Source organism: Anolis carolinensis, unplaced genomic scaffold (assembly GCF_035594765.1).
Source record: "Anolis carolinensis isolate JA03-04 unplaced genomic scaffold, rAnoCar3.1.pri scaffold_8, whole genome shotgun sequence".
NCBI classification, from domain to species: Eukaryota; Metazoa; Chordata; class Lepidosauria; order Squamata; family Dactyloidae; genus Anolis; species Anolis carolinensis.
This window is the reverse complement of record NW_026943819.1, coordinates 16,237,409-16,249,516: the sequence shown is the minus strand read 5'-3', so window position 1 is coordinate 16,249,516 and position 12,108 is coordinate 16,237,409. Positions and strand designations below refer to the sequence as shown.

The window sequence follows — 12,108 nt, the reverse complement described above, 5'->3', positions numbered from 1 at the left end:
ACCTCATAATGACCACTTTCCACATTTATTGGAACTCCATTCTTCTTCCATGAGATGACTGGCTCAGGATGTCCCTTTGGGGGCATGCACTCTAGCAAGAAACGTTCTCCAGTTGTTACCGTCAAGTCACTGGGATGAAGCCGAAACTCTTCCTGAAGTGCTAAAAGGCAAAACAAATACTCTAATCAAACAAAAATTTTGATGGGAGGATTTTCACTTTGCCATCATATTTCTTTGGTGCAGCGGATTGAACCGCTGAGCTACTGAACTTGCTGACCAGAAAGATTGGCGGTTAGAATCTGGGTAGCGGAGTGAGCTCCTGCTATTAGCCCCAGCTTCTGCCAACCTAGCAGTTCGAAAACATGCAAATGTGAGTAGATCAATAGGTACTGCTTCTGCAGGAAGGTAACGGCACTCCATGCAGCCATGCCGGCCACATGGCTTAGACAATGTCTATGGACAATGCTGGCTCTTTGGCTTAAAAATGGAGATGAGCACCAACCAATTTGGGAGAGCTTTGATTTTTAAGCACACTGCCTTTGAACATAGAGGTCTCATATAGACTTCAGAAGTTAGGAATTTTTAATTTTGTTGTTGTCTGCCTCTACGTCACTTCCAATGTATGGCAAACCCTATCATGGGGATTTCTTGAACATTTATCATTGCCTTCCTCTAAATCTGGGAACATGACTTGTCTAAGGCCACCCAATTGATTTCCATGGCCAAGAAGGATTAGAATATTTCAGAGACCTAGTCCAAAATTCAAACCACAACATCTTGACGGCTGTCGAAGGCTTTCATGGCCGGGATCACAGGGTTGTTGTATGTATTCCGGGCTGTATGGCCATGTTCTAGAATACATACAACAACCCCATCTTGATGGCTCTCTGATGTGCACTTTCCCATCCTTTATTAATTGGCCAATTGTGGTTTTCCCAGTGTTGTTGAGCTACAACTCCCATTAGCCCTAGTGAACACAGCCAGTGGCAAAGGATGAAGGGAGGCCAGCAATATCCAGAGGGTATGCCCGATGCGTTCTTGCAAAATGACCTGCCACATACTGCGCCAGTGAAGCAATAACATGTGGCTATATATGGGAAGCTGCTTTAATTATTTCTTCTCCTTTGAACATAACAATTGCCTTGACAGCCTTAAAATGGAAACACAATCAGATAGGAAACCCCGCAGAGAGCAGAGAGGGCCGTCTTTTCCCTTCCTATACAATCCACTGCCTGTTTCCTGCACCTATTCTGCCAGGAGGATGTGGCTCTATTTCTGATACAATCAAAACTCCAGGAGATGAGTCAAGTGCTTACATGTAGCAGCTACAAGATCATAATATAGGATGTTATTGCTAGATATTTTTAGACTTTCTGCTCCTCCATTTTAATGGTTTCCACGGAACTGTATCTATCACATTATAGTCCAGGAGAAACGATTTTGTGATTCTCTTACAAAGCAATACAACTTGCTTTGCCCCCAAGAAAGAAAGGTGCTATAGGATTTTGCTACAGTGATTATCTCTTACTGCAGACCAGATTTCTAAAACTTTGGTTAAAACTTTTGACAGTCCACGGATGTTCCCAGGAGCAGAAAATTGCCCCCAGGTAATGCTGGGAGTTGCCGAGCACCTGGTCTGCAATACAGATGTCTATCACCTCATTTTGCCTATTTGGCTGATCGGCTCTTAGACACATTTATGCTTGAAGCAAAAGGCCAGATCATCAGTTCCCTGCTGACTTTGCTTTTGTGCTCTGTAGAAATGCAATGCATCATGGAAGACTAAACTCAGTTAACCAGGCTGAAGTATTCTATGTACAGTTGTGAAAACGGGATATTGGCGAAAGTTTATAGAGAAAAAGTAGCAACCCATGTCCATACTTTTAAATATTTTAGCACAGCAGGTTAACCACTGCAGTAAATCTTACCAACTGAAAGGTTGAGTTTGAAGCCCGGGTCGGGGTGAACTCCTGGACTTTAGCCCAGCTTCTGCCTACCTAACAGTTCGAAAGCAAAATGTGAGTAGATAAATAGGTACCGCTTAAAAGCGGGGAGGTATCAAGGCACCCATAGGGAAATGCCAGAAAAAATGCTGGCGATTCAATCAAGGAGGAAGTTTACGAACAAAAGCTCTTTGGCAGGGAGATTGAGTGACAGCATCCACTGTGGCATGAACCGAGCACAAGTCTCCAAGATGTCAAAGATGGAAAAAAAGCCGATATATATACCTCTATCTATGTACACACCAGGTTCAAATCCCGGGAGCGGAATGAGTGCCCGCTGTTAGCCCCAGCTCCTGCCAACCTAGCAGTTCGAAAACATGCAAATGTGAGTAGATCAATAGGTACTGCTCTGGTGGGAAGGTAAGGGCGCTCCATGCAGTCATGCCGGCCACATGACCTTGGAGCTGTCTATGGACAACACCAGCTCTTAGGCTTAGAAATGGAGATGAGCACCAACCCCCAGAGTTGGTCACGACTGGACTTAACGTCAAGGGAAAACCTTTACCTTTTTATCTATGTACAATTGTCAGTCTTGTCAATGTATAAACAGCACTGAATGTTTGCCATATATATTTGTATATATATATATTTATATATATATAAATATATATATTTCATCTCGGGGTGAGATGGGAGGAATATAAACACTTTAAATAAATAAATTGACTGCCAAAATGCCAATAAATTGATTCAAGATCAAATCAACCTGGGACTCTCAGAAGTAATTGAAGATAAATAAATTGTGTCTGCCTGATTTTGCATATATCATGAGAGGATATCACTCATTAGAAAAGATAATAATGTTTGGTAAGATAGAGGGTAGTAGGAACAGACTCAATCAAGAAAACCAAAACCTGAAGTTTGGAAGACCTGAACAGAGCTGTTGAGCACAGAGTGACTTGGGGGTTTCTCATTTGTAAGATTGCTGTAAATCAAAGTCAACCTGACATGAATTAACAACAGAGCAATAGAGGTGGGCTAGAAATGGAGAAACCTCTCTGTGCATCCTTCATGGCACTTCATGGCAAGGCCAAGGCAAACAGACTTCCAAGGTAGGAAGGAAACTATTTGTAAGGAAATTCTTGAAATGCAGTGTATGGTATACTTAATTTAGCACTGCCAATAGAAACATTTCCCAAACCCCCTTTTTTCTTTTATGAATATTTATAGCTGCCAAACAACATCACAGGCATTTATGCAAGGCCAAGAGAACTGAGCAGAGCCTGATCATTAATGAAGTGTTAATTGCAGAATCTCTGGGCCTGCATATTAAAAAGGATTTTTAATTGTATCAATAATTAGTGCTGTTCAGCCTTACAAAAACAACACTCTAGATTCAAAGCTGGAGGAGGCAGCGCTGTCTTGGGACACCTCGTGGGACGTGGCATTTTGCATCCCAGCATCCCCCTGGAAACAGAGTGCATGGGGTTTGAGCCAGGCAAGTCGGAAGAGAGCAAAGGTATTCATGATGCAAAACAACAATACAAAAGATACAAACCAGCCTCACAGGTATGATCTTAATGAGCACTCTCAAGCAGCAAATTTGCCATTTTTTCTTGCTATTTTTTAATCTCTGTGTCTAACATTTCATTTATTTATACCATGTGTTATATCTTTGATTTTCAAAACAGGGAGAAGGTAGAGAGAAAGAAGAAGGTGGTTTACACAATGTAATAAGCCTTGCTATGCCTACTTCTGTCCCATCATTTGCCTTTTGGAAAGCCTTCTTGAACAAAATATTCAGCTTGTATTACAGTAGAGTCTCACTTATCCAAGCTAAATGGGCCGGCAGAAGCTTGGATAAGCGAATATCTTGGATAATAAGGAGGGATTAAGGAAAAGCCTATTAAACATCAAATTAGGTTATGATTTTATAAATTAAGCACCAAAACATCATGTTATACAAAAAATTTGATGGAAAAAGTAGTTCAATATGCAGTAATGTTATGTTGTAATTACTGTATTTACAAATTTAGCACCAAAATATCATGATATATTGAAAACATTGACTACAAAAATGGCTTGGATAATCCAGAAGCTTGGATAAGCGAGGCTTGGATAAGTGAGTCTCTACTGTACTTTCTCATAAAAGTGCAAGTATTAAAGTCCGGGTCATTCATTTTTCATGCATTTGATGGAAAGACAACTTTCAAAAACTCAAATGTGGGAGAAAGCTCAAACAGGACACCGTTATAATTCCTTTCCTGTGCTGCAAATGAAGCTACTTTCTAAACATTTGATGAGTTGAGATGATCCCAGAGCCTTACCTTCTACATAAAGTGAAGCATTCTTACTCACAGCTGTACCAAGATGGTTTCTGGCCAGGCAGCTGTATATCCCTTCGTCCGATTTTCCTTTCTTCTGGCTGAGGCGGAGGAAGAAGAGGGATCCATCGAGCAGGAGAGTGCGCTGGGAGGTGGCATCGTCTTTGTTGGTTTTCACATATTCCCCATTGCGATACCACTCAATCGTGGGCACTGGGTTCCCAGCGGCGCGGCAGCGCAGGGTTGCCGGCTGGTCCCAGCGAACCACAAGGTCAGATGGGTGATCGAGGATCTGCGGCAAAAATTCCTCAGAGCGAGACCTTGAACCTGAGAGAGTGGGATAAAACAAGACAAAACAAATTATCTTACTTTTGTCCTTACTTTCCATCTTGCCCAGGCTCAGGTAGAAGCAAACTGTTGCTGCCTCTCCTAGCAAGCACATTCCTCCTTATTAAAAATTGTTTCCACCTTGATATTGTGTAGTGGGAGAAGGCATCAAAGCTTGAAAAGGCCACCTTTTGGAGTACAATTCCCAAAATCACTGTTGTGAATGGGTCTTTTGAGGCTGTGAGTGATAATGGAGGGATCAGGAGAGGAAGGAAGAACCCTCGCAAGGAGGGCTCACTGGAAGATTTACACAAGAAGAGAATCAGGGATATTGATGGGGAGTCTTCCGAGGAGGATTCATGTGGGGACTTGGGAGGGGATCTTGAGGTGGAAATGGATGCTGAGGAACCGGTGGTGAAAGGGGAAGTTGGCATAGATTAGGCACGGACTCCGGAGGATCTGGGGGAGGAATCTGGGTCCATGGATGCTGTGGATGCTGGAGAGGCTTGGGTATCTTCAGAAGCAGATCCCACATGGTCTGCATGGAGGAATAAGGGTAGTTCCACAGGTGCAGACAGAGTTGGGTGTGGGCAAGATGATGTTGATTCTGATGAGGAGCTTGGGACGCCTGATCCTAGGGCGTTGGCTGTTTAGAGCTCAGATTCTGATGAGGAACTTGGGACACCTGACCCTAGCGCGTTGGAAGTTTGGACGCCCAAGGAAACCTAAATAAATTGGGGATTTTGGGCCACTATTCTTTGCATGTGGCAAGGTGTTGCTGGGCGCCATTGGGTTTCCTGTACGTGATTCTGAAGACTGGCTTGGGAATTTGCAACAGATGTAAGTTTGATCCGGGTTATTCTTCAACAGAGGGCTGGAATTGTGTGGGTTTTCCTGGACTGCACTGTTATTGCTATTTTCCATTAGCTGCTGTTCGCCTTTGTTGTCTTGGTTTTTTGTGCCATCCCATGACGTGGACCTTCTTGTGACAACTTCACCCTTTGGACCTTGGACTGAATCTCGACTTGGCTTATCTCTTCGCTCCCAAACTCGGCTTGGCTTCGTCCTCATCTCCATGGTTGTCTACTGTTGCTGACTACTGGCTTCGTTCCTGACCCTGACGCTGTTCCCTTATCCCGGCTTCGGACCGGCTTGACTTCACTACAACACTACGTTCCTTTGGCTCCTGGCCTGGTTTTCAACTCTGCAGCAGCTTGCCGCTAATTCCTCAGCATTTTCCAGTTTCATTTGTTTGTGCTGCATTCGGCGAAGAGCTTTTGGCTCAGTTTGGGTTTTTGCTTCAGTTTGGAATCGCTGCTGGGTTTTGCGGAAGCTTTTGGGGCTTCGTAGTGATTTACCTTTGTTTTGTCATTTTAAGCCCGTTTTGTGCTTTTGGGCTGAGTTTAAGTACTTCATATGTTAAATCCGGATTATATCTCTGGTTAATCTGGATTATATGCCAGTTTATGTTTTTGGCGTTTTTTCTGTTTTAACTGCTTAATAACACTGAAGAATAAGTGTTTTAAGCCTCTGACAATTTACTGAGCTGTTTTTGAGTTATTACTTAAACTATATTTTGCTCTCAGTTGGCGTCTGACCTTTGACAATCACACTGGCCATACTGGGAATAAATGAGGATTGTAGAGCAAATAAAGTAGTGCAAAAAAGCGTTTCCAAACTCTGAAAATAAACCATGTAGTTGCTTTGTTTTTCTGTCCTACTGGAGAAATGATCAACTAGGTCATATAAAGCACATAAATATAAATCTATGCTGATGATCACCACTCAAGCACAGAGCTTTGAAATGGTTGAACAGAAGCTCTTTGAAGCTTTAGGTGCTCTTACTGTCTATTACCAGGAAAACCAGCTGATTCCTAATCCATCTAAAATACAGACAGTATGATGCCAAGTTTTTAGCTTTGTAGTTTTTCTACACATTTTAACTGTATTCTCAATTTCCTTCTGACACAGTAAGTAAATAAATAAATATAAAGCACAAGTATCTAAGTCATCTTTATAGTCTAAATCACAGGGGTAAGTTGTAAAAAAATGTTTTCTGAACACTAGTTAATCTGAGGGTTGTTGTATGTCTTTCGGGCTGTGTGGCCATGTTCCAGAAGTATTCTCCCCTGATGTTTCGCCCACATCTATGGCATGCATCCTTAGAGGTTGTGAGGTTCCTTGCTTAGTTTTTCCATACCTCACAACCTCTGAGGATGCCTGCCATAGATGTGGGCGAAACGTCAGGAAAGAATACTTCTGACGTTTTACACAGCCCGAAAGACATACAACAACCCTGTGATCCCGGCCATGAAAGCCTTCGACAACACTAGGTAATCTTATCACATCTTAGAAGAGTTAATTTGGGCCACATTCCCCTAGACTGCATGGCCAAGGAGGCTTCTGGGCGTTATTATCTATCATCCATTTTTTGTCTTTCAAAGCTTTGCAAGTTATTTGTCTCAGTAAGTGACAGCTTTCCTTTGAAGTCAGAATAAATGGGATAATCTTGTACAGAGCTATTTATGACCATGTCTGTGTGTGGTGACTATTTACTATTCTAAAGTGCTAAACAATGATGGTAATAATTCAGGATCTATTTGCCAATATATGTTAAGGACGGGTATTCATTTTCCTGTCTTCCTGCTCAGTATGAGAATCAGATTTCCCAGACTACAGGCATGTTTTAGGGTTTAATATGGCAAAAGGCCACCACATCCTCTTATTGAAATTTAATATAATGGCTTTCTCCTGATCTACACCTCCGAGAATCCAACTCATTTTTATTGTTGTAATGCAGAGTCATTCTTCCAGAATTTCCTGTGCAAAACTTCCTGACATTGTCTGCTCATATGAGTCAGAATGCCAAAAAGCTTGAACTGCAAGGAATGGAATCTGCAGACCAGTAAGTCCCCAAACAACCCTTTCATATATCATACCCCTATTTCCCAGTGGCAGCCTTGGTTTTCTTGGCTTTCCCCTCTCTGTGACTACTTCTGTCCCTTCATCTGGCCTTTTGGGAATCCTTCTTGAACCAATAGTTACATACGAATTACATACAAGTTACATACAAATAGTTGTATACAAATACATACACAACCTATCGTGGGTTGTTGTGAGTTTTCCAGGCCATATTCCAGAAGCATTTTCTCCTGACATTTTGCCCATCTCTAGGTACCTTACAACCTCTCAGGATGCCTGCCATAGATGTGGGTGACACATCAGGAGAGAATGCTTCTGTAACATGGCTATACAGCCCAGAAAACTCACAGCAACCCAGTGATTTTGGCCATGAAATCCTTCAGCAGCACATAGAACCTATCTTGTTCGTAACTTGGCGACTTCCTGTATACGGCAATCAATTGCAGAAGAAATGAAAAATAGTTGTCAATTTTTTAACCAACCCGTCATTCTGCCTTCACCAGCAGCGTTGAGCACAGACACACAAGAAATGTCAAGGAAGCACCCAACCAGCTAGGAAGGAAACTACATTCAAAAGACCAGGCTTCAGTTTTCAAAAACTTTTCAAAGGCAGTCCCAGGTAGAGTACATTGCAGTAGTCAAACAAGATATAACGAAAACATATAACATTGTGGCTAGGAATGAATGCACTTCAAGTTCAGATTTGAGTCCAGGAAGCCACCCTAACTGCGAATCTGTATCTCTTGGGAGACTAGCCCCATCTAACAAGGGCTGAATCCCTATTCCCTTATTCTGGGAATTAAATCCGGAGAACCAAAGGCTCCTCTACCCTATGAGAATAGTGCTATAACTGTAACTGTGTAGTTTGAAGGGGGCCCTTGAGCCTGGCTGAACTCACAGGGTTGTGGTGACATGAAGTGGTGAGAAAGAAGAGAAGCTTCTATGCTGCAACGAACTCAGAGGAAGAAAGGCAAGATATAAATATAACAAAACAATCAAAGAATTCTATATAAGAAATACCAAAGAGCCAAAGAAAATGACCCCAGAATAAAACCAAACAGGTTAGTTAGCAATTGACTGAAGCAATTCCATTTTGCATCAGACTGAGTAATCTTTGAAGCGTGAGGTCTCAGATGGTTTGTAACTACTTGCACTAAGGGAAATTCTCAAGACTAAATGATGAGGATGAGGATGACAAGGAAGGTTAGTCATTCTTTCAAGGTATCTTACCAACTGACCCCTTCCAGTTTCTAACAGACAAGTTGTATAGAGCTCTAACCTAAATAAAATATTCTTCCAATCCAAACTGTTCACTCACCTTCCATTAACAGAAATGCTGCCCAAATCAAGATCCTCCGGTGCACTAGCTGAATTAATCTTCCTCCTTGCATGCTTATCTTGTTGCTGAAAGTTCTTCTTTCCAAGACTTTGGAACTAAAGAGACTGACCAGACTCCATTTGCTTTTCTCACTGTTCTGTCATTCAGTATCACAAGGGCTTTTCATCTCTCTGCTCCAATGCTTACACGAACTCCAAAGAGTTTCCTCAAGGCAGCCCCAGCCCCCTTTGTGTCTGTGCGTATTTTCCTGGACTGTGCACAGGATACGGGAAGAGGTGGGTGTGAATTTCAGCTGTATCCCCTGATTCCAAAATGAAAACACAGCGGTCTAAAGGTTCACCCCTTTCACACACAGACATGGTCAAAATAGGGGGCTGTGTACAGCATTCTCTAATTTATTCTGGCTTCAAAGGAGAGTTGTCTCTTCCCGAGCAACACAATAACTCCCAGAAACCTCCTTGGCCATACGGAGTAGGGAAATTGTGGTCCAAAATTAAGTTTCCCAAGCTCTGATAAAATTAACAATTTACAACTTTCCCCAATTATTCAGACTACAGAGATGACTTAGATACTTGTGCTTTATATAACCTAGTAGGTTGTGACTGGTTTCATGGGAAGGCTCAGACTAGCTGACATTATTGTGTTTCTGCATACCTTAAGGTCTTCCTAAATTTTTCAACTTGTTCATAGAGGGTTCTGTTTTGGTGACATAAGGATCCATAGTCAAATACAGTAGAGTCTCACTTATCCAACACTCGCTTATCCAACGTTCTGGATTATCCAACGCATTTTTGTAGTCAATGTTTTCAATATATCATGATATTTTGGTGCTAAATTCGTAAATACAGTAATTACAACATAGCATTAATTGGTAATGAAGTACTTTTTATGTCAAATTTGTTGTATAACATGATGTTTTGGTGCTTAATTTGTAAAATCATAACCTAATTTGATGTTTAATAGGTTTTTCCTTAATCTCTCCTTATTATCCAACATATTCGCTTATCCAACATTCTGCCGGCCCATTTATGTTGGATAAGTGAGACTCTACTGTAATGAGTTTGCTCTTGGTCCACAGGACTGCGGAAATGTCAATATGATCATCATGTTATTTTCATAAAACAACATGGCAAGTGGTCTGATTTGTGTGCCAACCTTGCTTTCATAAAACTACATTGCAAGTGATTTGTGTGTCAACCACTGGGTGTTTGGCATGATTGATGGTAGTGGTGGTGAAGGTAATGATGATGGGCAAATACGTAGATATCATTGTCAGGTTAAAACTATGCCAACCCTTGAGATTTCAGTACGCAAACCAGAGACTGATGGATGTAACAGATGTTGGTTTTAGATCAGTGTTTCTCAACCTGGAGGTCGGGACCCCTGGTGGGGTCACAAAGGGGGTTCAGAGGGGTTACCAAAGCCCAGTATGTTCTGTTGGCCATGGGGGTTCCGTGTGGGAAGTTTGGCCCAATTCTATCATTGGTGGGGTTCAAGGGGCTCTTCAATTGTAAGTGAACTATAAATCCCAACAACTACAACTCCCAAATGTCAAGGTCTATTTTTCCCAAACCCCACCATTGTTCAAATTTGGGCATATTGAGTATTTGTGCCAAGTTTTCTCCAGATCCATCAGTGTTTGAGTCCACAGTGCTCTCTGGATGTAGATGAACTTCAACTCCAAAACTCAAGGTCAATGTCCACAAAACTCTTGCAATATTTCCTGTTGGTCATGGGAGTTCTGTCTGCCAAGTTTGGTTCAATTCCATCTTTGGTGGAGTTAAGAATGCTCTTTGATTGTAGGTGGACTATATATCCCAGAAACTACAACTCTCAAATGACAAAACCACCACCACCACCACCACACCAGTATTCAAATTTGGGCATATTGGGTATTTGTGCCAAATTTGATCCAGTGAATGAAAATACATCCAGCATATCAGATGTTCACATGACAATTCATAACAGTAGCAAAATTACAGTTATGAAGTAGCAACTAAAATAATTTTATGGTTGGGGGTCACCACAACATGAGGTCATGGCATTAGGAAGGTTGAGAAACCACTGTTCTAGATGATGTTGCAAGGATGCCATTAGAAAGGTAGCCCAAGCATAGAGTGTGACATGGAAACAAACAAGTTATTTTAGCGTGGGGATATATACTTTTTTTCAAGGCAATGCTCTTACCTTGAGATTCTTCTTCCTTACCCATAGAATCTGAGATGAAGGTCCCAAGATTTGGGATCCCTATAAACTGAAAATGCCCATGTAATGTGCTGGTATATGTAAACCACAGCATTGCTTTTACAATTCTCTTCAGTTGCAAAAGTAGTTTATCATGTACAGTAGAGTCTCACTTATCCAACAAACGGGCCGGCAGAACGTTGGATAAGCAAATATGTTGGATAATAAGGAGATATTAAGAAAAAGCCTATTAAACATCAAATTAGGTTATGATTTTACAAATTAAGCACCCAAACATCATGTTATGCAACAAATTTGACAGAAAGGGTAGTTCATTACACATTAATGCTATGTAGTAATTACTGTATTTATGAATTTAGCACCAAAATATCACAATGCATTGAAAACATTGACTACAAAAATGCATTGGATAATCCAGAATGTTGGATAAGTGAGTGTTGGATAAGTGAGACTCTACTGTACTAAGTATAGTTAATGACTGAGAAACACATGTCCCATTTTCCCCAGCAAGGCAATTTTTTCGTATCTGGAGTTTGTTGGATGAAATTATTTTCTCTAATTCAAGCACTTTGAGCAAAACCATAGTGCATCACGTTGGAATATACAATATTACAGTCTACTTGAGTTTGCCAAAAACATGCAACTGGACAATAACAGGATATTGCGAAAGCAGCAGGATGTGCTGTGAAAAATAAACCTAAACAACAAAGGCAACACACTAAATGAGAATACCATGAAAGGCCAGCATCGCCCAGGCATGCTGAGATGGAGGAAAAAGATTGGAAGTGAGCATGACCATGACCACAGCCAAAATGTGGTCCCTCTCGTACCAGGTGAAGGGCAGACCTCTGGAATTTCAAACACATCTATATATATAAAAGAGTGATGGCATCATGGCGACCCACAAAACAACAAAACTACAGGCCCCCCCAACCTCGAAATTTGACAACACAACCCATCATCCATGCCTCTAGGTTGATACAACAAAAAGAAAAGAAAAATGAAGTCCTAATTAGAGAGAGAGGAATAATTGCTTTTATCCAATTGC

At 41.4% G+C, this 12,108-nt stretch overlaps 1 protein-coding gene across 3 annotated transcripts in view; it reads right to left on the bottom strand.

Moving 5' to 3' along the window:
* robo4 (roundabout guidance receptor 4) overlaps positions 1-12,108 on the bottom strand; it is a 78,126-nt gene that overhangs the window by 57,684 nt on the left and 8,334 nt on the right. For 2 of the 3 annotated variants that reach the window (XM_008119090.3, XM_003226311.4), the window contains exons 2-3: positions 4,271-4,594; positions 3-160 (exon numbers count right to left, since the gene is read on the bottom strand). In XM_008119090.3, the coding sequence (XP_008117297.2) occupies positions 3-160; positions 4,271-4,594 (482 nt within the window). Of the gene's footprint in view, positions 1-2; positions 161-4,270; positions 4,595-8,834; positions 9,217-12,108 lie in introns of those variants that run through there. The other variant, XM_008119091.3, reaches the window with a different exon arrangement.